We start from the raw sequence: 27,812 nt of genomic DNA on the forward strand, positions 1-27,812 counted from the left end.
AGCTTCCACTGTGTATAGCATTCTCAACAGCTTCCACTGTGTATAGCATTCTCAACCCACTGTGTATAGCATTCTCAACAGCTTCCACTGTGTATAGCATTCTCAAAAGCTTCCATTGTGTATAGCATTCTCAATAGCTTCCACTGTGAATAGCATTCTCAATAGCTTCCACTTTGTATAGCATTCCTAACAGCTTCCACTGTGTATAGCATTCTCAACAGCTTCCACTGTGTATAGCATTCTCAATAGCTTCTTTTACAACAGCCACTGCTAATCAACTGCAGACAATGATCTTCTAGAACATGCATCAGCTTCAATGGATTTGTGATTATCTTCAGAACAATGAAATCACCTCAAAATTGTATGATATGACGACAGTGAACAATATTAATTAACTTGATCCAAGTCAGCCTTGATATCAATCAGGCAGTAACGTATGAGTACCAACTGTACAGTATGGTCTTCATACAGTGGCATCTTTATGTCACTGTTATTTACCAATGTTATGTCACACCCATATCCATGTATCTGCAGGTGCCTTTCATGCTGCATGGCAGCTACAGATCATTTCATAAAACATTATTTTGTCTATCAATGGCCATTAAATGTAGTGCATTGAGAGGCTTGAAGAAACCAAAAATTATAACAAAATATTTTAAATACACTTGTATTTCATTCTATGCTATGCTTTCATGATGAAGATGAAGAGGTAACTTACAGATCTCCAGGATTCAAATGAGTATTGCTAAAATCAAATACTGCATAGGGAGTCAGATTGCAGGTCTCAAACCTCAATTTCTTTTTCACCATATGTTATTTCTATTTTGCAAATACTAAAATGATTAACAAATACGAGACATACTTTAGTTGCTGATATAAAACAAATTTTACTGCAAGATTTAATGAAGAATATTTTTCAATATTTACATAAAATAATGATTTAACTTTAATTCCAAACTTTTCCTTTTTTTCCATAAAATTGTTACCAATTATATCTAAGTACTTGCTTAGTTTGTCAGTATTCAGAAACAACAGGCAATCTCAAGTCTCTATCACAATCTAATCCTATTTTGATAGTTCCTACACCAATACACTGAAGGTTAATGCCTTATAAGTATAACTAAAAAAAACTGCTGCAATTTATGTTTTCATTAAAACAGAACTGTGTTCCCAAACCCAGCAACCCATGCTGAAAGGCATCCCAAGTTCTGACAAATAAACACTTTTTACAATCAAAGATTCTACATAAAGCAAAATCTTTCATTCAAAAATGTATAATTCACCTCGCTGACAAAACAAAATGTGGTAAAAACAAGTCTCTTGCTAACTGGTAGATTTACAAAACACAAACATAATCTAATATCATGATGTAAACAAACCAGTCTCCAGCAACCATTTTATTAGTATCTATCATTTAATAAATGACGGATCTAGTTTTCAGACTGAATAAGAACACAAAGAATGAGTCCCTCAAATGGACTGATGCCCTGCTCCTGAAAAAAAGTCGAGGAATCTATGGCAAGACTGTTTCTTCCTTGCAACAGCAGAGTACTAAAACTACCTCTGGCATTCTTGAGAAATCTAGCATACCAAAGTTTGGTAAGAAACAGATTTTCTTATGTGCCCAAGCTAACATGTTCACAAGATAGAGCAGTCAAAATTAATGTCATTCCACAAACTGACTTTGATATAAAATCCCTTGTATAATTGTGTTATCGTGCTCCCATGCCAGCAGATCCCAAAACTTAAGTCATGCCCTTTGACCTTAAAATTGATGTCAGAGCTCTGACTATCAACCTGCTCACTGAATTACAAGTGTGTTCTTCAGCTCAATAAAGTAAAAAAAATTAAACCAATGACCTTTGACCTGACTCCAAGGTCAATAAGGGTCTAAACTACTTCACAAAAGTGCAGATATGTTGGTGATCAGATTGGAAACATTTTCATTCATAACCTTTATACAGCAATGAGTATTTTTAGTGAAAATCCCATCATTCATGCAATAGGTATAGTGATATAATAGCATTTAAGCAAAAATAACCATGCAGATAAAACTTTTGGAGAAGTAGCCTTATAAAGATTTTGAGAATGGCCAACAAGGCAGCCATTTTAAAGGTTAGATCTGGATCAATACAGTAATAGCCATGTATTGCAAGAAAGAGCCTTTTAAAAATTTGTATATGGCCATCCATTTTGGAAAAGTAGCTATTAAAAGAATTTTTCAAATTTTGGTAGTCACAACTGTCACATTTTTGTTTCAGGCCAAGTCAAGTATACTGTATATAGTGAAAAGCGTTTCAGTGAAAACCCATGTCATTAAAGCCATCCCTCCAATAGTAGTAGACAAGATTTTCAAGATGGCCACAAATGGTCTGGATTATTTTCATTTGGGACCATGTACTGACAAAACAAAAGCAAAACAAGAAATCAACTTAGTAAGAGGTACCTACATCAAAATTCAGCAAAACCTGCCTTAAATTTGCAGCACAAACATGTGACCATCACTGTAAAAGCAAGAATTTGGATGCCATCCTACATGTAGTTAGGAAAAATTCAAAGTACAAGAGCAATTCTCCATATGCAAGTGCATATTGATATATCCCAGTCATCAACCTTAACTCTAAAAAAATCCCATCTCAAAACAGAAAATAACAACCTTAACTTGAATAAAAAAACCAAATCCAAAAATTAGAAATAACAACCTTTACTCGAATAAAAATTCTAGCCCCAGACAGCAAATAACAAGCAAATTCCATGAATTTTGTTCCATGCCTACCAAGTTACAGAATTAAATCTGACTGACTTTTGAAGTGGAACTAAAGTGTTACCAGGCAGACAATGGAAGGTAGTCAAGTTTCATCTAATCAAGCATCTGATTGAGGGAAGAAATTGATCAAGCATCTGAATGAGGGAAGAAATTGATCAATGGTCTGAATCTTGAAGATTTAGCTGTCATACATGAGATGCCATCAAATCAAGAAACCTAAATGTCCCAAGGCTGATCCCACCACTTCAAACAACTTTTGACTGAATACAGAATCTAATGAAACCTGAAACTATTGGCATGTGACCTTGAGCTTAAAGACCCCAAAAGTGTAATGCAACAATCTGATATAAGTATACTAAGTTGTATCCATTTACTTTTGACAGTTCATAAATAAATGAACAGAGAAGCTTCTGTAATAGTACCCATGACCTTGAATATAGGATCCTAAATGTAGTATACAACTCACCTGCTGATGGTGACGTATAAAATACTGACCTATGACCTTTAACTAGGAGACAGGGCCCAATGTAATATGAGCCCACCTTCTAACAATGATGATGTAAACGTATCCAAAGGTTCATCCCTTAATCTCAAATAATTGTTGCAGTAGTGAAAGTGCAAATGTGGACGACAGATGGACAAATGGTGACAGGAAATGAAAATGTGGCTGACAGATGGACTAAGGGATCAACAGAAATGAGATTACTATGGATACTGCTGTTTGTTAAAAAGGCAGGGAATAAAAAAGTACAATATAGTAAAAATTAAGCACTTGATGTGTGAGTCCTTTAATCCTGCTTGTACAATATTATAAACTCAATGGCAATCAGGTCTTGAATATCTATAAGTTATCAGTCTCTTCATAACAAAAGCACAGCATATAATGAAATAAGTAATGAATATAAAGAAAAAGAGTATAACTTGTGTAAAGGAAAATGCAAAACATGTATCAGAGTAAACAATAAGTACAATAAATAAATGATAAAACATGTCTAAAGTATGGCACACTGTATAATGATAAATCTATCACATATAATAACAACCAAAGAAGAACATATGATAAAGAAAGCATATAATGACAAAACTGCCAAATATATACCACATAAGACAGCTACATCTCATGAACTTGTATATACTTTTGGTAACACTGGTAAATGTATGAAATAAGTTTAGATCGAAACTTCTAAGTCCTACACATGTGTCATGCATGAACTGCTGGTTAATTCCTCAGATTTTAAGTCCATTATTTAACTGTCACAAATTTTCACAAATATCAACTCAATCATGAACTAGAACATATTTACTATCTGTTTATCATCAATTCTTTTACAACTTTATCAGCATGATTTTTCTAGGTTCTCTTCTTCATTAATTCAAAAGTTCTCAAAAGATGCTGCATGCCCTGCCATGCAAATCTTCATCTTACAAATGTTTATAAAAGGATATGAACCTTTTTTATTATCATGCAGCCCAAATATTTAAAGGAGTAGGGAGATAGATACTAGTTTTCCAGTCACATTAAGTTCTGTATTTTATACTGTTAAACCATTCAACATGAATTGATATTAAAGCAGAAATATCATCATCTATCCTACTACTCAGAAGTAAAGATGGTGATGTCTAACACATAAAACAATGACACTTTCATGTGGACTAAACTAAATGTCTTGCCTCCAAGGCTAAACATCCCAGCTAGCTTATTTCATCAGACTGTACTGTCAACCAGCTTTGTTAAGGGTTCTATAAATTCAGGACATTTTCAATTCAAAATTATTACAATTAGTTCATTCAGAATAGCCATACATCCTCTCAATATAAAATAATTGTTTCAAAATGAAATTGTCACTAAATGTCCCAAAAATATTTGCCATGAAAATTTTTTGATTTACAATAAAGATTAGAATCATTAATGACATTTACCAGAAACAAATTATAAGCAATATTTTGTACTCTGTCACATAAAGAAACTGGGTAAATTTAGGTTTGCCATAATGCCATGGGATTCCCAATTTATAATAATGCTAACAAGTAAGAATGACAAGCATAAATGTTATCCACAAATTGCTTCAACAGGGCAACAGCTCTGCCCAAGTCTGCTATAAATAATGTCAGGTTTAAAACTGTCACTCACGCCTAAGCACTAATTTTTGTTGCTTATGGCAACAACTGTATCATTGCTAGACATCAAGTACTATATTCATGCAAACCTGTCCATCCTGGTAACCCAAGAAAGGCTGATTCTCCATGCTGTACTGTTCACTAAGCTCAAACAGTCCTGTTGAAAAGGAATCCATAAGAAAATTAACTAAAACTGACATGCAAACACAGTAAATATATCTAAGAACGAAGTGAAAGCTAACATAAATGGATCTGGTATTCTGACAAGGACAAAGGTAAATGCAAATCAACATAAACAAAAAACAAGATGGCATGACATGTCAACTCAAAGGTAATTCAGGCCAGCCAAACATAGCCAGAAGCGTTAAAATGTAGGATACTAAATGACTATCTAGGGATATATTTCAAATATTAAAGAGCATATATATATATATATATATATATATATATATATAGGCCTGAATGTGTCCTGCTACAGGACTGAAGTTACAGGTCTGAAGACTGAGGATATGTTTGGAAAGTGGTGATCTGTTGATCTCATTTTAACATTATCATCCTAATGTGATTTTAACATCATCAACCCTGATGTGGGACTAGGAGATCAGCAGGTCATTTTTGTAATATAAAAAAATTACACAATTTCATAACATTTGTAGGTCAAGATCAGAAAGTTGGCACGCGTCATCATTAAGGACAGGAATATAACATGGTAAATTCTGTTTCTTTGTTCAATTGAAAACAATTTCATGCTGATGCAAACAATTTGACCTGAAAGCAGTATACATTGTTAGTATCTTCCGACAGCAACACAAAAAATGTCAGCTTTCATGAATAATGAATATGATCATTCAGATGAAATAACACTCCAAATACCTAGGTCTAAAAAATGGACTGAACATAAAAATTATATTATAGTTGACCAAACTAAGTAGACACTCTATAACCTTGGGTTTAAAAAATTCAGAACTTAGAAATGCAGTACAATTCAGGGATGGTCCTGGCTTTTAAAAAGTTGTCGCCAAAAAAATCGCCAACCTCAATATTTTGTCGCCAATTTTCAAAAAGTGTCGCCAAAACAAGTAGTGTACATTTTTCCAAGTGTTAATTTAGTCTATTAATGTAACAGGCAATGAAAATTACAAAAGATGTGTTAGTTAATACTTTAATTACAACAAGCATTAACAAAATGTTACAAACTGTTACATGAAGATCTGTCGCGATTTTAGAGTTGCCCACTTGTTGAATGCAGTTTCAAAGTCTAATTTTTCACATCTGTACATGTTGATTCTCATTAAATTCTCGAGAGATGAGATGCAGAGCTTATTTCTGATGTCAGTTTTTATGAAGTTCATCTTGCTGAATCCACGTTCACAGTCTACAGTGCTGACAGGTGACACCAGTAGTCTCTCAGCAGCCCCCCCCCCCCCCCCCTTAGCTAGCATCCCAATGCTTGTAGTGAATTGCTTCCTAAATCCCAAGAATGATCACTGAATGCGGTATAAATTTTCTCGACAAGGAAAATAGGATCTCCATTCCCACGAATGAAACTTACACGAGTCAACACCTGGCAATATTGGACCGTATATATAAGCATAAATTCACACCCAATTTAGGGATTCTTTCACTCCTGTATTTTGAGAAATAAATAATTATTATTAATTATGCAAAACTTTTGTTGCTTTTTTTTGCTATTTCTTGTTGCGGAGTTTAAGTCTCTGCAGCCGTAACACGGAATTGATGGCAAAAGGAAAAGATCAATGAGTAAAATGCTGCACTGGCGACAGATATAATTGTGATTGAGATTTTTTCCATTTGCTTTGTATTTATGCACAGTCGGTACTTCAAAGGTTATAAGTTTTCTATGAAGGTTTAGCAAAACTATTGTATTGGTATATGTATAAAAAAAACAACAAAAAAAAAACACAGAAGGATTAGCCATACAATTTAATTGTAACTGTTCTATTCGCGTCTCCAGAAGTCGGTCAGTTGTAGGTATAGTGCGGTAGCATGATTGACTGTATCACAGCATACAGTACTCAGCCCAGATGTCAGCATAAGCAGATTATGACGTAACAATGCACTGTAAAGATGGGGTTGTCAATACGAACAAAGGATCGTTTGTGTAACAGATTGATTCCAATGCATTGCTTAGTCAAGTTTGTGGCTTCCTTTCGTTCTCGCTTTTAATTTATCTAGTCCAAATCCATAATTGTATGTACAAATTAAATAACCAAAAAGTATGTCGCCAAAAAAATCGCCAGATGGGATATTTTTGTCGCCAATAAGGAAAAAAAATCGCAATTTGCGACATGGGCGAAGCCCAGGACGATCAATTGTCAATTGATGAGGTCATCATTAAAATGAGTTTATATCATATGCTGCTGTCTAAATTCTGAAAAGTGGATAAAATTAAGAATGAAAGTGCAATGACATAGATTTTGTCATACTTAATAATAGTCATTCAGGTTTGATAGCATCACCTGCTGTGTTCTTTGGTGTCTGTATTGAGATACTGTACTCTGATATCTATACTGAGATATTGTACTTCAATATCTGACAGTACTGAGATACACCATACCCTGAAGCCAAAATACCTAAAATATTTACAGATGCCAGCATCTAGCTTACATAGAAATCAAGCTGCAAGCACCTGGCTTACACAGAATTCACACTGTCAAATCAAATTGCAAACACCAGAATTTCTTATTAGACAAGGTCTAAGAATCTAGTTTAGCTTATTGAGCAAGAAAGAAAATTTATATTGTATAGTCTGCATAGTACATGCTCTTCTTCAAAAGTGCTGTGAATGAATTTATGGTACACTTAAAACATTACTTAAAATTAATCTCAATAACATAATTTTTTTCAATTTTTTTTCTTTGTAGCAATTTCCTTTATACTGATATATGTATCTCAGTTGTATATTTGTTGCTTTGACAGCAGCATCATAAGACTTACATATGAAGTATGTGTGGAATATTAAGTAAATATGATTTCTTCTCAAAGTGCAAATTAAATATTCTCAAACATATACTTAGAATTTACAGGTGAGATAAGGATAAAGCTGAAATAACATTCAGTTATTCTCACTACCCTCTTTGATCGGCTTTTAAAATGTATGTACATGTACTTTGTTACATTTTAGTCATGGATTACGTCTACAAACGATAGTAGGGATAAAGAACTGCATATCACTCATAACCATGCATTGTTATCCATACATCATCCATTAGCATACATACACACATGCATACCTACCTACATATGTACCTATGTACAAACATACATACTCACCTATGTACCTACCTACATAAAAACATACACACACACATATATGTATATATATATATATATATATATATATATATATATATATATATATATATATATATATATATATCTTTATTGATTTATAAGTTTAACAGTTCTATCCATACATGGATTGAGATTATTAGTTTATATTTCCCTTGCAAAGATCTTTACCCTGAGGGTTCTGGTTATGCTCTATGATATACCACCCATATCTGATCTCACATTGGCATAAACCTAATTTAAAATATCTTCAGTGGTTCAAAAGTTAAACACTTCACAAAAATACAAGTCATGGATTTATATTTTCCATTGCTCTTACCTTGACCTTAAGGCTGGGGTTATGGCCATGAGATGTGACACACCATTTATACATGATCTTAATTGACAAAAGCTTCCATTCCATCTAAATTATTATGTACATGTACCATCCATTTACTACTCTCCTCTTGTCATTCAGCAGTTGCAGTTATAGATTTTCTTCTTATGTTCAAATTTTGAGTTTAAAAAATCATAACCAGTGTCAATCATAACTTAAGCATGCTGATTACCATGGCCAACCATGTGGACCAGTAGTTCACAAACATTTCTGGCTATGACCCTAAAGAATGACCTCAACGCCCATACTAGGTCTAAAAGGGATTATTTAGAAAAAAGTCAGGTAACAAATGTACTTCCTATTTTTAAAGAAATTCAGCCACAAATTATTATCACAGGCACTGACATCAAAGATTTATTAAATTCTGCAGCAAATATTAACTTTCCCATTCTGCAATAAATATTAACTTTCCCTTTATATGGTTTGACTTCATTGTTACAGACTCAGAGTATAACATGTCCACTAAAATAACTGTCTTCACTGTTCAGAACATGGTCATTTTTAAGGACAAATAAATTGTAGTAAACCACTGACTTGACTACAACAGATTCAAATTATATAATGCTGGAACAGTTAATATTTATTGCAGTAATTAATAAATTTATGACCCGAGCACATCTAACTACTATAATCCAGTCACAAGCCTTCCATCCTGAATTCCTTATGCTCCAGTAATTACAGCCCACTATAATTTATTTTGGACATTGTTGTGCTGACATTTCCCCCTCCTAATATGCCACTTTGGAAAAAAAATGCAGCAAAGTTTTGACCGAAGATCTTTTCTTTTCTTCTTTACATTTCTATGAATGCTCACCGACCACATGGCCTCAAATCTAATCAAGATCAATAAGACATTTCTGTCAGCCAATGAAATTGACTGTATTGTGCTTCTTTGGCAAAAAAGTCCACTATATTCAGTAAGCTCACTATGTGCTTGATTCATTCGATCAGTCTAAAGTCAATGACAATGATCTATTATCTTGATTTTCTTGGGTCTTTTTATGCACCTTAAAGGTGATATGGAGTGAACTTTTTTGCACCAAAAGATAATAAATAAGGATCAAAAACAGTCTAAAATCAAACCCAAAGTACTTATAAAAATTTGTTTTTTTCTCTAAAGATCTATGTAATTATAAAATAGATTAAAACTTAAAAATATGGTGGATCCTTTATCAAGCAATACATGTATATATGAAGTATGACCATTCAATTCTTGATAGGTGTATAGAAACCAATTAGAAAATGAATAATTGCACTTTTTCAAACTGGTAAGACTTTTAACTGCCATTGGTCTGCTTCTCCGTAATTCAGATTCTTACAAATTTACTTGCTCATAAACAAAATGACTCATGAAAAATATGCCAAAAGTTACTTCTTAAAGTTTATTCAATGATGACAACCAGTTTGTGGAAAGGGTCAGTTTAGACTTAACACATACCATATAGCATCTTCACTAGCCAAGATTCCAATATGATGATCCTCTCTACCGGGTACACCTTGGCTGATCGAACATATTTATGTGCTTTGTCCTAGTGACATCTACTGGATTTCATGAGTTGCCTCCCTTAGTATGTAATGCCAACTAACCAATAGCGTGTAACAGTGGTGCATTGTACATTGGCTGAAAGTGTAGGAGGCAACTGACATAAAAATGAACTTTGTAAGCATAACATCAAAATTATCACTAGTAATATCAGAGGGAAGTCATAACTGGTATATTCGAGTAAAATGTATTTGTAAAAACATAGACTGGCAGTGGAAAAGTGATTATTTATCAGTCTATTAAAGTTGTATGCTCCCCTTGCCTCAATCATGTAGGAACAGTGTTCAAATTGGAACAACTTAATTTTGTTTCATGTGGTGGCTTGCCACCGCATCCATGAAATTCACAGACCCAAAGCACAGAAATATCTGCTTGATACACCAAGTTGTAAATAGGGTTATCATATTTGGAAGTTTGGTTAGCAAAGATGACTATATAGGGTCCAAGAAAATATGTGTTTCCAGTCAGCCGACCATCCATTCTTCATTGATGACCCAAGCACTTTTTCCCCCCAGGGTTTAAAAATAAATTTTCCAAAACTGATGTGTTCATCCAATTCAGCTGGTTTAGCCCAGTACTTGATAAACTTAGAATATTATATATATCCTAATAATTATAATATATATAATGTTGAAAAAATAATACCTAATATCTACCTAATTTTAAAACCAGTGCAATAGGAAACACGTTTTTTGCTTTTTTTGCCCAATCTGATTTAAGTCAGATCTCCAATGTCCTACATGAAGATCTGGTAGTGACCACTTAGGGGTCATGTTTAGGTGACCTATGTTATTAACATAATCACTAATTTTATCAGCCAATCAGATGCAGTCTTTATATCTTTACGTTTGGGAGACAGAGTAGTATGGCTGAAGAGCATCAATGTGTGCCAAATGATTTGATCCACTTTCAGATTTCTGAAAGCTGCATTTCCATTGGCTAATTCAATGGTCACCAGAACATGACATCTAAGCAGTCGCTGTCAGATCTTCATGTATGACAGTAGGGACCCGATTTTAATCTGATTGTTTCTTGGCCTAACTGGGATGGGCCGAACATCACCTGTGGACAGTCTTAGTCAAAGCAGCCATAGTCACAAGATATTGGGAAAATATTTAGTGATTCTTTAAGATATATAAATTTTAATATTTCATACAGAGGACTAAAACTAAAAGGTTTAAAAAAGTGAAGATGAAATAACCCTTTATAATTGATGAAAATTACAGTCAATTTACTGACCAATCTTTAATTATTCTGATTAACTGTCACACCATTAATATAAACCCAGTTATGCCAGCACATGTTGCAGTAGAGGTATACCCAAGTTATATGTTATTCCCAACTGGATAATGTGGCACACATTAGCAAGTCATTTACTAATTCTACTTTAATTTGTCCAATTACAGCTTAAAAAAAAATTCACTTTTAAGCCATTTCCCCATTCATATCTAAATCATTTATGTTACAACTGGTTTTATCCAATGCTGTAATTTAAATGAAAAGATTGTACATCAATCTTTTCTTGTTTTTAATTGAAAATGTAAAAAAATTAACGTACTGTAAAACATAATTAGGTTCAATACTACCATAGTATAGCTGTATTTAAATCAGAAGTTTTATTTTTGACTGGGACCATAAATATTTCTATTTTCCAAGAAAATGTCCTTTATATGAGGATTTAGACATTATCATAAATATATGGGATTGTTGTCCTTAATATGCAAGCTTCTGTTAATGCAGGTTTCAATGTATCACGTATCAATAATAACACAGCAGCATTTCCGGTGATGTCATTTTCTTTCTTCATATAAGCTGAAAAGTCCAAACCTTAAGCCTTTTGAAATTCACATTTTAAAAGAATGAACAGTCTGCAGAATTGTGAATATTTTCAAGTAAATTTTCCAGACACCAGGCTTAGATTATGGAGGTTTACATTTAAATGCTTGTTACAAGACAGTCATAGGCTCACAAACAAAAATCAATGTAACAGTATGTACACAACAATTATATTAGCACATATTATATGACACTTTTGACAAACCTTAATATTCATACTGAGAGCAAATAAAAACAATTCTGACAAAATTAAATACAAACTGTAAAAAAAATAGAAAGAATAAATTGTGATAAATTATTGTGAAAAAGCATTGGTTCAAGTTTGCCAAAGGTATAGCAAGTGTCATTCAGATGCAGTCTTTCAGCATACCTATAATAAATAATCTCATCTCTTATAAAAACATTATTTAACTGTTAAATCCATTCACATCATATGAAAACAATATTTAACTGCTTTATCCACTCACATCATATAAAAACATATTTAACTGTTAAATCCATTCACATCATATGAAAACAATATTTAACTGCTCTATCCACTCACATCATATGAAAACATTATTTAACTGCTCTATCCACTCACATCATATGAAAACAGTATTTAACTGTTAAATCCATTCACATCATATGAAAACAGTATTTAACTACTCTATCCACTCACCTCATATGAAAACAGTATTTAACTCTTAAATCTACTTACCTCATATGAAAACTATTTAACTGTTATATCCATCCACCCCATATGAAAATTGTAATTAACTGTTAAATCCACTAACCTCTTATGAAAACAGCATTGTTGAATCCACTCACCTCTTATAAAAACGGTGTTTAACTATTAAATCCACTAACCTCTAATGAAAACAGTATTTAACTGTTAAATCCACTCACTTTTATTGCATATATGAGTCAATACTAAAATGTTTTCTCCGTGACTCTGTTGTAATTGCATTACATATACGGACCATGTCACCAGCACACAACATACCATAAAGCTAGATTATGGCTCGGTCTACTTGTCCACACTGTCTGTGACACAACCAGAGTAGCGACTATGTGCCAAACAAAACACATGTATGTCTCTGGTCAGACACTGAAATATCTCCTACAGCCATTCACTAATTCAACACAAGACAATAGTGAGGACAGGCAGAGAACTATCATATAATGTACAACCCCCCAAAAATAAAAAACAGGAAATCTCTCACCTCCCAACATATGGCCATGACAATTAATCATTTACTGTCATTCTTTGACACTGATATGAACAGAAGGAAAGCAAAAATATATCATAGACAATACAAATTTCAATACAGAAAGTCCCTGATTTTTAAGTCCAGATTTCAGACTTCCCTCATCTGAATGAAATGGTTAAGTCAATTTAATGCAATGAATACAATTTCACTGACACAGAAAGCTTTAGCTTTGTAAAAATTAGGATATGTTAAACATGCATGTGTCTGAAAACATGCATGCCTAATATATTTTTGGTCAGGCTCTAATGAGTTGTGCTAAAAAAAATAAGTGTCAAAAATGTCAAAAAGTATTTTTAAAAAAACATGACTGGTGTAATGGGATGAAAATTGAACCTGAATAATACATAGAAATGGAAATATGTTTACCAAACTTAGTTTGTATAGTTCAAGTGCATTTTGTTTAATCAGGCTAAAAAGTTTTTAAATATAAAAAATATAGGTCTGAAAATCTAGGTTAAAAAAAAATGTATTAATCTGACAAATAAACATAAAATTTACTAAAATGACTTTAAAATCAAATCCAATCATGCAAATATTCAACCAAATTTTATTTTTCAAACCCCAGTAGTTTCTGCTTAAATGTGCTTTTAATGTTTTTGTCAAGTTTACAAATGTTTTAAAAAAAGAAAACAATAAGGTCAGTTACCAGAACCTAACAAGATCTTGGGATCAATTAGAGTTATGTAAACATTAAATTTAGCTTGGTTTTGCTCAATACATTTTTTTATGACTACAGTGTATTTTGCTTTAACGTGTATGTGATGAACATACAGTCAGACAAAAGGTCCTCCCCCACTTTGGAAGGGAGACACATCTACCTACATATTGCAACACCACTGTAAAAAAGGCCAAATACAATAGGTCCTGTTTAAACACATCTGCATATTTACCTTGTATAAAAAAAACATTTGTTCATAATGACCATTTTGTGGTAATCAAATGGGAGGCCATTATACACTGTTTTGACCATGGAGGAGGGTCCGAGCAATGAATCTTTATATTTATCATCAGAAATATATCAATAACTGTTCAGATCTAAATGTTAAGAATATTTGGCATGAAGCATGATAATAAAATTGATCAATAAAAATGCATATTTTGTAAAATGTGGATGATACGGATGCCACACCAATCTTTATGGACCAATGAAATGACCACAGGATACTCACATTATTACATATCAATGTACCACAAAATACTCACATTATTCCTTATAAATGTACCGCTAGATAAATTATTCCATATAAATGTATCATTTATCTCTGCCACAAAAGTCTACCATTATGCTAAGATTGCTAAAGACTGCAAAAAGCAAAGGATGTATGATCCCAACAATATTATTAGCCTACCCGCAATGAGAATACTTTTTCAGATATACAAAGATCATGTCTGTTTGCTCTAAAATATTTCAGTGCCTCACCCCTTTTTTTGAATACAAGCAAATTTTTTGCAAGTTGTAAGAATCAACTCTGAGGATTCAGGTGAACGCCAACCAAATATAAATGAAATACTGCTTTGTATTCCATTTGTACAGTTAACATTACAATAATCCAACTTTATTTCCAGCCATTCTGTCATAGCAATGAATCCGTCATTGTATAGATCATGTCCTTAATTTAGAGAGTTATGGACCTTGTCTTGTCACTGTCAAAACAGCAATAAAAAATAAATCTATATTCTGTATCTAATTTTATCATAAATATTTTAATATCCAGAACCTATTTCATCAGATTTGTTAAGAATTTTTTTAATATGAAATGCTTGCATAATGTCCACTGAAGTAAAATCCCATGGATTAACAAAACACTGGAATTGCTCAGCTGAATGACATATACACTGTATTACAACAGTTTTAGGCTTACAACAGTGGCAGGTATTGTATTACTGCTAACTTGCAGGTTGCTTCCTGTCAAATTTCAACAAGTTATATTGCTTGCTAAATAAATGCCTATGTAGGTATGAATTTTTGTTTGCTAAGTGGTGATGTGCTTGTTACAACACTCCACAATAACAGCAAATAAGAAAAGTAACCACGCAAACAGAATGAGTAATGCAGATCACTGGAGCATGGGCTATTGATCATAGTGAATTACCACACTAAAATGTGCACCAGTTCTCACCAAGCATTTAATACCAACATGTTAAGTGTACAAAAAAACTAAGCTAAACATAAAGGTTGATACAAGTAACAGTTTTGGGAAATATAGATCACAGTGCCCTAGTTTTGACTTCACATAGCTGTGCTCCTTATGACACATCTCTTTTCCGATATTTATACATGATTCCACTAACAACAGTATCAGAGAAACTGAGCTAAATATAAACCAAAACCTACAGAAACTGACCTTAACATAAATGGAAAAATAGAAATAACATGAAATATGACCACAGTGATCTACTTTTCAATGATGGATGAAGCAAACCCAAGATGTATTTCCAGACAACAGTGTCTGAGAGAATGTCCTAAACACTTACACTACCCTAAGTGCTAACTCCAGACAAATGGACAGACTTGATTCCCTGTGATCAATCCAAACATTTGTCTGATGTTTACCCATTATCCTCAGTGTATTTGGCAATATATCAGCATCATTGGTACTAAATTTTCAGGCCCTCTGAAAATTATAAACAATTGTTCTGAATGATTTTTGAAAAATAATTTTCAACTTTTTATATTTTTAGCAACAGAAATATTGGGCAGTAGTTCTTCATCATTTCAAAAATAAAAAAGGATTTCATACAAAGATTTTTGATAGCATTTGAAAGGTCTATAGGACATAATACTTTCTGCTACATTTGATTAAAATGTTAGGAGTTATAGCCCACCCCAAAAATCCTCTTAAAAAAAATTTCTTCTATTTGTAGCAGTGAAGGCTATATTCCATGCCTATCAGACCATATGCTGACTGATTTGCACTATGGCTGATTCAGACCAGATTAATTATGGGCTGATTTAGACCAAATGCCAGGTTGATTCAAACCATATGAAACATAAAAAAAACAATGGAACACCCATACCCGATTTATTTTAGTAGTTATTACTGCTTTCACAAATATAATAACAGAATGTAAAAGGTTGATTTTCAGCTTTCTTCATAATTTTCTAGCCAAAATTGGAACCAAATAGACATAAGCTATCACATTTAGACATTTTAACCCCATCTCCCAAAAATATTTTTAATGTTTATAATAAAAAGAAAACAAAGTTATTCTTTGAATTAATATCTGTGAAAAATACTTTGAAATTTTTTATAATACAGATCAGTTTGGTCAACTTTTAATATCAAAAGAGTAATGTTTTATAAACTGGGACATGGTTTTTATTGATTTTTTTCATATGAATCATATTTGTTTTATATCATATTTAAAGATTTGTTGATCAGTAACAGTATTAAAATATAGATTAGTGGTTGACTTCTTGAAGTAGTAAATAAACTTTATTTCATTCTAACTTTTGAAAATTTTGCAAATATTAATCAACATGTCATTTAAAGAGTAAATCTATTAGAGTCTGATTTTAGAAATGTGATTTTATTATAATACACATAATCACCCTTCCATAAAATGAGATCACAAAATTATTTAAAATCAGCATTATATTTAGTGTTCTTGAATGGTATTAAATTGACTAAATTGGAAATTTACAACTAAAGTGCTTTAATTGACCACACTTTTTTTGCAGATGGTGCAATGTTCTATTGATTATAAGATATAGATGTATTTTGTGCTTGACCTTGTCCAAAATCAAGTTCACTATGTTCTTGACTGGAGAGACCGATTATGTTTTATTTTGGTAAACAAAAAATACATAGCTAATAGTTTGTTTAGGAGTGTGGGTTTAATATTAGGATCCCTATCAATGAAAGCAAACATATTTATTAGGTTCTGGGTCATGGTTACTGGAATTCCCACATAAATATACCTAGCCAACCTGATGTTTTAATGGCATTAAACCCTACAACAACAACAACAACCTGATGTTTACCACATCCTTATTATAATTTTAGTAACAGATTTTATTGGCAAACTCAGAATCTTCTAGAATGTAAGATTCCATTAACACATTATCCCCTGGTGGCGAGTTTCATGTGGCAGGAGGTAGTAGCCTACTGCTGAACTCTGTAGCGTCAAGGTCATGTATGATACACTAAAGTGGGTGGTATTATAGAAAGGTAGACAGATGTAGCTCTACAATGATGCCAAATAATCTGGAATTTCTAGTTGCACTACAAAATACAGAGGGAAAAACCTCATTTTTTGGACCCAACTTTTTCCACCCAAAATTTGTCTATGGTCAGAATCGATTTTGTGTCCGGATTTTAGACTTTTTGGTCTCAGATCTAAGGCAGACCAGTATGAACTGTAAACAGGCCGATGAACCTTAGGAAAATAATGGGTCCGTTAAGCAAAAAAAAAAAAAAAAAAAAAAGAACTCCAACTTTTACCCTTCTGCTCATGCGCGAGCCAAACAGCCAATAAAAAACAATGATTCTAACATAACAAGGCATTAGGTTATTGGAAAATTACCTGGAAGTTGATGTATTAGGACGTATTCAGAAATAGCTTTCAAAATGTGTTTCCTACTTGAATTTCAGGCAAAAATGACAAAAACCTCCAGGGATTAATGTGTTAAGTCATAACATTTCCTGAGACTGCTAATTGTGATCTTGGTCAAGTAGAGGATATTATAATCTAGTTTACTTGAGAAATTACTTGTTCCTGCAATACCATCTGAAGCAGGAATCAGTCTTACTGTTGTGCTCCATATTTGATTTGGGTGGAATAATTTATTCAGGTTCTTATTCGCTGGAAATACAAAGTGATCTTAAATAATATTCTTGGACATAAACATTAATTTGGAACTATAGTGAATTCAGACATCCTGGATAATATTACTGTGATTAATTGGAAGATTGTTAGTACATCATCACAATTCAGACTCCTGGTACATTGAAGACTACAGACACATCAACTTTCTGGACTATTTGGGGTTTAATTTGCAATACTTAAGTTCTTTTTAAATTTTCACATTGTATTCTTAGGAAATAAATTATTTGTTCAATTTTATAAAAATTGTTCGATTGCACTCTTTCTATTATTTTGTTCAAGACCATAGTCATAATAATTTATTAATTTAAATTATTTATTGGAATCATGTACTTACAGACTTTTGAACTAAAACACTATTTCAGAATTATTGTGAATTCATTAAAAGACATTCTGGATTATATATCTGTGATACATCAAAACTGTTTGCACAGCAGCTCACTCTATTGGTACATCAGCATATTCAAGGCTTAGAATTCATTTGAAACACTATACTTTTGGACTTGTGATAGAACATTTAGGGTCATTTGGAATTTAATTCAAAATACTGTAAGTACCTTTCAAATTTTCACATTATATTCTTGGGGAATAAATTATTTGACAACTTTTACTAAATTTGTTGATTTCATGTTCTTCTATTACTTAAAGACCATAGAGACATAACAGTTATAGTACAAAAAAATCTGCCTAAATATAACAAAATCCATAACATACTCAGACCAGAATATATTGACAAAGAAACATTTACTGCATGAGCTATTTCAGGACTTTTGTTAGAGTAATATGACTTTGATATTGTATCAGTGTCATATGATACTGAATAAGTGATGTATGATATTGTATCAGTGATGTATGATACTGTATTGAATTAGATCATAGATTTGAAAGTAATTCAGTTTCATTTTTAAGATATAAGTTTTATTTAGCACTATCAAAATATAGTACAATATACGTGATAAAAATAAATTCTACATAAATCTAATAAATGCAGCAATATACTCAGACCAGTATATGATTGCTTATACCGTATTGGTCCTGTTTTCAAACAAAATATCATTGTTAATTACACTATTACATACTCAATTAAATAAAGTGAACTATTTCAATTTTGCACGAAAGTGAATAAGCAACATTAAAAATAGTTTGCTAGTCAATTGGCAAGATAAACTGTCGTACATTATTTAATTTGATTTTGTATACAGTTGTACAAGATTTCTTTCCTTGAATGCAGTTTTGAACTGCTCCATATACCTGTAAATAATGACAAATATTATGCTTGAAATAACTGTAAATGTTACATTTGAATCTAAGATGAAACCTTATATTTCACATGATCTAAATCAGCCCGTAATTTAGGCCTAGGCTAAAAAGCCTGTAATTTGGTCTGAATAAACCAAGGCCAAATTATCCTGTAATTTGGTCTGAATAGGTCTAGGCCAAATCAGCCATTACCCATCAGCATCATTTGTAAAGACCTTCAAAGGCATATTGATCTGTGAGGATTTAAATAAAGTAAATACTTGCCATATAAGGTATGTTTTATCAAATTCTAAAATAGACACCCATTCCTGAAATAGTAGGTAATAAATGCCTACATGACTTATTGGACTTGCACGACAGCTTTAGATTGAGCCACTTTCATATTGCCAAAATGTCGCCCGTAAGGCTTGTGAAAAAAAAGAGAAAAAACAAATGCTATAATATTCGTACTCCCTCCTGTTTGTTTGTTTGTACCCCAATAAAAAATTTACAAACAAAAAGAATCAGGGATAAAAAAAATTCACAAAACTTAGTCATTTAATTCAACATTTGATTGTTTCTAACCTGACTGTAACTAGGGGTACCAAACTCTGTCAACTTGTTAGTGTTTTGAATCAAACAGGAGTTTCTTTATTAACATTGCTGCCACATTTACTTGAATGAGTCTCTGTTTTCAAGCAACATTTGTGATGGTAGTTCACCATCTTTGATAATCTCAATAGTTCCATAAATTTTGAAGTTAAATTTCTTTAAAGAGTTATTCCTTTTTATTTATTTTTGGTTGTTGTAGGGTTTAATGCTATTTTTCAGCACACGATAGGCTATACATGGCGGCCATTATTAATGGTGGAGGAAGAACCCGGAAACCCCCTGGAAAGAACCACCAACCCACGAGAAGCTACTGACAAGCTTTCCACATACCCACATTGGCTGAATGGGTGACTCGAACCCACGCAGACAGAGGTGAAATGGCAGTGATCCGTAACAGAGAGCACTTTAGATCAATCGTCCACTCGGGGCCCCTTCTTCCTTTTTACTTTGTTCAATTTCTTTCAGAAATATTAAAATGAGACAATGCAAATATTGGATGCAGACAAACAGTTTTAAATGAAATGAACTGTTCTGCAAAAAAGAAACCAGTCCAGGACAATGAGCAATGTACTTGTTTACAGTGAGAGCTTCCGTTTGGTTTGAAGCGCCAAAAAGTCACAAGTGTTAGGGACCCATAGTGACAACAGTGAAAATGTAAATTGATGAAGTGACTAAATTGTGTACATTTTTTTAAAACATTATCCCCATAATAGGTTGACCACCAGGTCGAGGAACAACATCCCAAGGTTACCTTACAATTAAACGTTTCTGGTTACCAATTAACTGAAGGACAAAAAATATAATGCACAAAATAGAAATGACATGCATGCACACATGCATATAACACAATCTCTTTTTACACAAGTATACAGTGTATAGGTGACAAACTTCACAATATTACAGTACTGGTTCCTGTTTACCACATTGCACATGTTCATGATTAAGGCCCATTATTGAAGAAATTGGTCTTTCTTTTTGTTTAACTTATCAGTATATTTGTCAATGTTCTCACGCGCTTAAACTATTAACTTAAAAGCAAAAATGTAAGGATTTTGCAAGTTAAACCTTGTTTATGAAAGTTAAATGAAAGAACAAATGTGTATCATATTTAATCCTCCCTCATTCTCCAGGGCTACTAGTATATCACATTTAATTATCTCTACTTTTCCACCCCTTACAAACTTAAATAAGTTCTGATATAGTTATGCCTCAATTGTTGCTGAATATAAATGAATGAATAAACAAGAGTTTTTACAACAAATACTTTACCTACAACTAAAGGATGTCTTGGACTCCAGCTTGCCAGAATTCTTTTTGCCTTTGTTATTTTCTTTCTTTAATTAATTTCTACCATTTATTCTAAGTCTAAAGAAAAATAAATGCCAAGGAGTGTAAAGTTGGAAGAAGACCAGTTTAGTTCCATATCAGGACATATTCTTTCACTGATTTTTCTTGTTCCCAATCAAAAAAGCATTTTTTTTATATATAGATTTAGGTCCAGATAAGAGAAAAAAAGACTTGCTAGATATTCATAGTTGCTTTAATAGAATGTTGAGATCCATCAAGAAGAATAAAAGCATCATCGGGATATTGACCTAATTTACACTCACTGACATCAAAGACAAGTCTCCATAATTCACATTTTGCTTTAAAAGTATAGCTAAAATCTCAACACAGATAATAAACAAATAAAACGCAAGAGGATCCCCTTGACGACACCTTCTTCCAAGTCTAAAAAATGATGACATATTTCCATTATTTATAACACAACACTTAATCATTACAAAAGAGCTGAAACAACAATAAGCCATTTCTATTTTCATTCTCTGGTTGATCCATGATACCATATAATAGCCTGATATTTTCTCCAATAAATCTGTCTTTCATGCATCCAATAATTCATTGGTCAGCAAAGAAATCCCCCAATAATAGTCTTCCAAAAGAATTTAAAGAATTCTGCCACATGAGTCAGGACTTTTCCCATTTTCCATCTGTTTTAGAGACCTGCTCTACTCGTTACTATCAGCAGACCATCACATGATTATTTTTTAAAATAAAATCTTTTTTAATTTTCTTCAATATCATTAAGATCAGGCAGAGCAATTCCACTTATGTATAATTTGATACAGAACTATTTTTTGGCTCCTAAGATATCTATTTGGTCTGATATATTTGTCGCATCATCTAAAATGATTTCCTTTATTATCTTTCACATACTTCCTTTTTTCAAGATTTAAAAAGTATTTCATGCTATACTCTCCCATCTCATACCATTGTGCTTTGGATCTTAATATAACACCATTTATGTATTTTGTCTTAGATTCCTCTAGTTCTGCTTTCTTTTTTTCTCAATTTTCCTTAGCTTCCCCATCTATGTAATCCAACAATCCCCTGTGAATTTCTAATATTTCCTGTTCAATTTTCTTTAATTTGTCCCATTTTTCTTTTATTCTCCTAACAAAATAATCATAGTTTCAGATCCTATTTTCATTTTCAAAAGAACATTTGATCATTACAGGAAATATAAACATGAAGAGAGTCCTCTTTACTTTCCCATACATAATATGGATTTACATTGTCAGCAATATACTTTTTAATCAAGTCAATGCAATTATTATCCCTCAACAGCTGAGCATTTACTTTCCAATATCATGTTCCCCTTGGGCACTCTGAAAAAGTCACACTTAAAACAATAGTTGAATGATCAGTTCTATACCCTGGAAAGATAACTGCATCAAATGTATTCATTTAATATCATCAGATACAAGAAAGTAATCTATTTTGTTTCAAAGGAAGTTTTTGCATCAAGTTATACATCTTTAAGTTTTGATTAGAATTTCTCCACAGGTAGTTTAATTTTACTTCAGGACTTGGATTGCTGTTCTAGACTGTTGGTGTTTTGTCATGTAAAATATAAGTATCCAAATCTAGGTCTTGAACAGTATTTCGGTCTCCACACATTTTAGTTCTCTATTGCTCACATTTCTTCCTTTAGATTTCTAAAAAAAATTGGGTTATCATCATCAGAGGTTTCGGAATCAATTAATCATGCCTATTTGGACACAATTTTTTATCTGTGATGCAGAAAATCACTTATGCGGAGTCCTCTGTACACATGTAATAGGTGGGTGGAAATTTCAAAGACTTTCCAGTCCTGCTTCAGCCACCTGCTTAGTGGGAAAATGTGTTTATCAATTAGTTGTGATGATATTTACAATGACAAATTTCAGTGGCTGAATGACACATTGATGTACATGTTGCCATTATAAGAGTCCATCAAAATATTATGATGCAATAGCTGGGCTGCAAGTTCAAAGACTTTGACTGGCTGCTGGGTGGGAAAATGTGCTGATATTTAACAGTGATTGAATTCAGAGATATACATGTGATCATGTATAAGAGTAAATCAAATAAACAACTTTAGATTTCATTGTTGTGTTCATTTCCAAGTGTAGCTGATTAAGTAGTGCACATGACCTCAGAATCAAGACATGTTGAGACTTGGACAAAATGCCATTTACAAATTTGGATAAGGATTTTGGAGTTAAATGGCAATTGATGAAATTGAGAAGAGTGCTAAAGTTTCTATAACTGATAGTTTGGACGAAACAGTAGCCAAGTGTGAGAAAGTGTGTCCTGCCTGGCTTAGTTTCTGGACTAAGACCGTTCCTTTGATTGACAAAATTCAGTCTCACTCTGATTGACAAAATTCAGTCTCACTCTGATTGACAAACAAGATATGTCATTCTTATAAAGAATGTAGAAATTAAACTCAGTGGCAACCAATAGTTTTCTAATCTGCAAATTTTTCTGGAAGTTGACTGCAACTTTTGCTGGTGGGACCCCTATTTTTACCAAAACGGGAGTCATGGACTCCAAGTTTTAAAATCCTAGCGAGACCTATGATCATTATACCCATATAAATTTATGAGCATTGTTCTAATTCCATTAATTATAATATCCAACATAATAAATCTCCATTGAATGTAAGATCTTTCTCTACGGATCATAGATTCAAAAGAATTTCTAAAGAGTACTGACACTCCTGCAGTGGCTAAATATACATGTGTATCCTCATTCAGTAGCCCAGTATTTTTCATCAGTCTTTGAACTATGAGTTTCTTGCATGCATACAATAGACACATTCTCATGTTTTACAAACTGGAAAATGTCCCTTTGCTCAAAAACTAAACCTTGCATCCCTCTAACATTCATAGATAAAAAAAATTCTTTTTATTCATAAAAACATCAGAAATGTTATTTGTACATATTCTTGTGCCGGAATATATCGTATTATCATATGCATGGCACTCACACAATACAAACATCTATTCATAAAACCATCCATGGTGTTACAGTACATACCGTAGATTTGGCAGTTATATATTAATACAGTGGGCAATGGACGACAAGTGAAACAAATCCACCTTAGATCATTTGTATGCCCCTTCCAGGGATGGTCCTGGCTTTTAAAAAGCTGTCGCCAAAAAAATCGCCAACCTCAATATTTTGTCGCCAATTTTCAAAAAGTGTCGCCAAAAAAAGTAGTGTACATTTTTCCAAGTGTTAATTTAGTCTATTAATGTAACAGGCAATGAAAATTACAAAAGATGGATTAGTTAATACTTTAATTACAACAAGCATTAACAAAATGTTACAAAGTGTTACATGAAGATCCGTCGCGATTTTAGGGCTGCCCACTTGTTCAATGCAGTTTCAAAGTCTAATTTTTCACATCTGTACATGTTAATTCTCATTAAATTCTCGAGAGATGAGATGCAGAGCTTATTTCTGATGTCAGTTTTTATGAGGTTCATCTTACTGAATCCACGTTCACAGTCCTCAGTGCTGACATGTGACACCAGTAGCCTCTCAGCAGCCCCCCCCCCTTTTCATAGCTAGCTTCACAAAGCTTGTAGCAAATTGCTTCCTAAATCCCAAGAATGATCACTGAATGCTGTATCAATTTTCTCGACAAGAAAAATAGGATCTCCATTCCCACGAATGAAACTTACACGAGTCAACACCTGGCAATATTGGACCGTATATATAAGCGTAAATTCACACCCAATTTAGGGATTCTTTCACTCCTGTATTTTGAGAGATAAATAATTATTATTAATTATGCAAAACTGTGGTTTTTTTTTTTTTTTGCTATTTCTTGTTGCGGAGTTTAAGTCTCTGCAGCCGTAACACGGGACTGATGGCAAAAGGAAAAGATCAATGAGTATAATGCTGCACTGGCGACAGATGTAATTGTGATTGAGATTTTTTCCATTTGCTTTGTATTTATACACAGTAGTCGGTACTTCAAAGGTTATCAGTTTTCTATGAAGGTTCAGCAAAACTACTGTATTGGTATATGTATTAAAAAAAACAGAAGGATTAGCCATACAATTAATTGTATCTGTTCTATTCGCGTCTTCAGAAGTCGGTCAGTTGTAGGTATAGTGCGGTAGCATGATTGACTGTATCACAGCATACAGTACTCAGCCCAGATGTCAGCATAAGCAGATTATGATGTAACAATGCACTGTAAAGATAGGGTTGTCAATAAGAACAAAGGATCGTTTGTGTAACAGATTGATTCCAATGCATTGTTTAGTCAAGTTTGTGGCTTCCTTTCGTTCTGGCTTTAAATTTATTCAGTCCAAATCCATGATTGTATGTACAAATTAAATAACCAAAAAGTATGTCGCCAAAAAAATCGCCAGATGGGATATTTTTGTCGCCAATAAGGAAAAAAAAATCGCAATTTGCGACATTGGCGAAGCCCAGGACGATCCCTGCCCTTCAATAGACCCTTCCAGAGCTAAATTAATTTAGCACACCAATATGCACAGAAAATACAAGTATAAATAACAAGTGGAATAAAAGAGGAAAAACAAGAAGAAAAGGCAGATATGAATGAGTATATATGTATACGTGGATGTGGTTGAAGGGAGAAGGAATGAGCCATAGGATGGTACTGGAAATTGATTGTGGATGCGCACTTTTGAAAAAGATCAATAAATGATTAAGCAAAATACATATGAATGAAATTTGATTTATTAATTAGTGAATGTTTTGATTAAGGAAGAACATGACTGAGTGAATGAGGATATAATGGATCCATGAATTGATGACAGAGCTGATGAAGAAAATAATGAATGAATGAATTAACCAGGAAATAAATAAACTGGTAAATATATACCCCCAATGGAGAAAAAAAAAATGATTACCATGAAACAAGCAAAACTATTAATAATATTAATCAAAAATATTATGCAGCGAAATGCAACTCCCACATACCTGTCTGGGCAATTTGATAACCTCATAACATTGTAAATTACACTTACATTCTAATTTTTCATCAATTTCATCATAAATGTCAAATTTTATCCTTTTTCCTGATTTTTTTTCCTACTAAACTTGTAACCATTAAAGTACCATGCACTTTCAATCTTTGAGTGTTTGCTTAATTTATTGTCAAGTTTAATGTTCATCCTGGTCACAGTCTCCAACAGCCTAATTCCCTTGCGTGCTGCAAATCTTTCCACTTCCTGATAATTGAAATTCTACAATCCAAACCCCAGAATTTGACAATCACTAGCCAAGGCTGTCCCTGTTGACCAGAAATCCTTTTCACCGCCACTATGTCCCTGTTATCTAAATTGATCTTGGTGACTTTCACCAATTTTGAAATTCTCTTTTTCTTTTAGATTTTCATGTTCCATTGGTGCTTTTGGTTTCTAAATCAGTGCAGAGGTAGGGGTGGGGTGAGTACAAACAGCTGGGTGTGCGAATACTAAAACTCTATCCTGCTAATCTACCTAACGAACTCTGAGCTATAAGACAACATATTTTCAACCTACAAAAAATGACATTGCAAATTTTTTTATCAGCTATATAAGCAGGGCTTGTGCAAATCCATAACCGGTGGGAATGACCTTAAAAAATTACAAAATTTAGGAACCCTGATGTAAGTACACCATAAATATTCTGAATAATTTATTAAAACAAAATGCAAACAATTTCTAAGCTAACCACTCAGCCACTTATAAAACATAAAGCCTTTGCGATAATAGCTACCACAGGGGCTCGTTACAAAGAAAATCAAGGGATGGGGGTTCTAACCTGTAACAGTGTTATATTATTACAGGATAGAAACCCCATCACTTGATTTTCTTTGTAACGAGCCCGTGATAGCTACTGTAAGGCTAGGCCAAATAACCTTATTTTTTCAGTCGCTTCAAATTTAAGGTGATAAGTCTGTATGCAAACATGTTTTATCTAACGTACACTTAATTTTCAATCTCTAATACATAGTTAAAATGCTTACCCTTATAAAGGAAATTAACAACTAAAGTTATAAGGTAACTGCGAAATACTGATGCGAGGTGACTTTCATGTCAATTTATTTACTTGCAAATTTTCTATATTAACAGTAGTTTTGATTGGATATAATTTTTTCAACCCACCAATAAAACGAGGTTTAACAATCTTTCAGAAGTACCGACACTCGGAGTAATCTCTGCTATTTCTGTAAAGATCTAATAAAACCTTAGTATGGTTCCCTTCTTTGTTAAAGGGGGCGCTCACCAATTAATATGTACTTTAGAGAGAGTGACGTATATAAGGTGAAGTAGTTTGCATTAGCAGCAGAGAGGGCGAACAGACACAAGAATTCCGACAAAAAAAATAAACAAAAAAAAAAAAAAATCATCTCGTAGAAAGGTCCAGATTTTTACAAATAAACGTTTCCTTGGGATGTTTTATTTTTGTTGAAACCAACCCCATCAATAAAACCTTAGTTCGAAAAGGTAGCTGAAAAATAAAGTACTCTACGTCTTTATTTACTTTTTGTTTAATTTCCACGGACGACCAACGTTGGTAGGCGCCCTCTCTGCTGCTATTAATTAAAAAATTGTTATATCAAAATAATGATAC

General features: G+C 32.9%; 1 protein-coding gene across 2 annotated transcripts in view; it reads right to left on the reverse strand.

Moving 5' to 3' along the window:
- Nucleotides 1-27,317, reverse strand: part of LOC149787288 (protein NDRG3-like) — an 83,404-nt gene extending 56,087 nt beyond the window's left edge. Inside the window, exons 1-2 of one of the 2 annotated variants that reach the window (XM_089977824.1) lie at nucleotides 27,205-27,303; nucleotides 4,975-5,042 (exon numbers count right to left, since the gene is read on the reverse strand). In XM_089977824.1, the coding sequence (XP_089833950.1) occupies nucleotides 4,975-5,013 (39 nt within the window). In that variant the 5' untranslated portion in view covers nucleotides 5,014-5,042; nucleotides 27,205-27,303. Of the gene's footprint in view, nucleotides 1-4,974; nucleotides 5,043-27,204 lie in introns of both variants that reach the window. The other variant, XM_089977825.1, reaches the window with a different exon arrangement.
- Between the last annotated feature and the right edge of the window lie 495 nt (nucleotides 27,318-27,812).

Source organism: Sinohyriopsis cumingii, chromosome 12, assembly GCF_028554795.1.
Source record: "Sinohyriopsis cumingii isolate HCF-2022 chromosome 12, ASM2855479v2, whole genome shotgun sequence".
NCBI lineage: Eukaryota > Metazoa > Mollusca > Bivalvia > Unionida > Unionidae > Sinohyriopsis > Sinohyriopsis cumingii.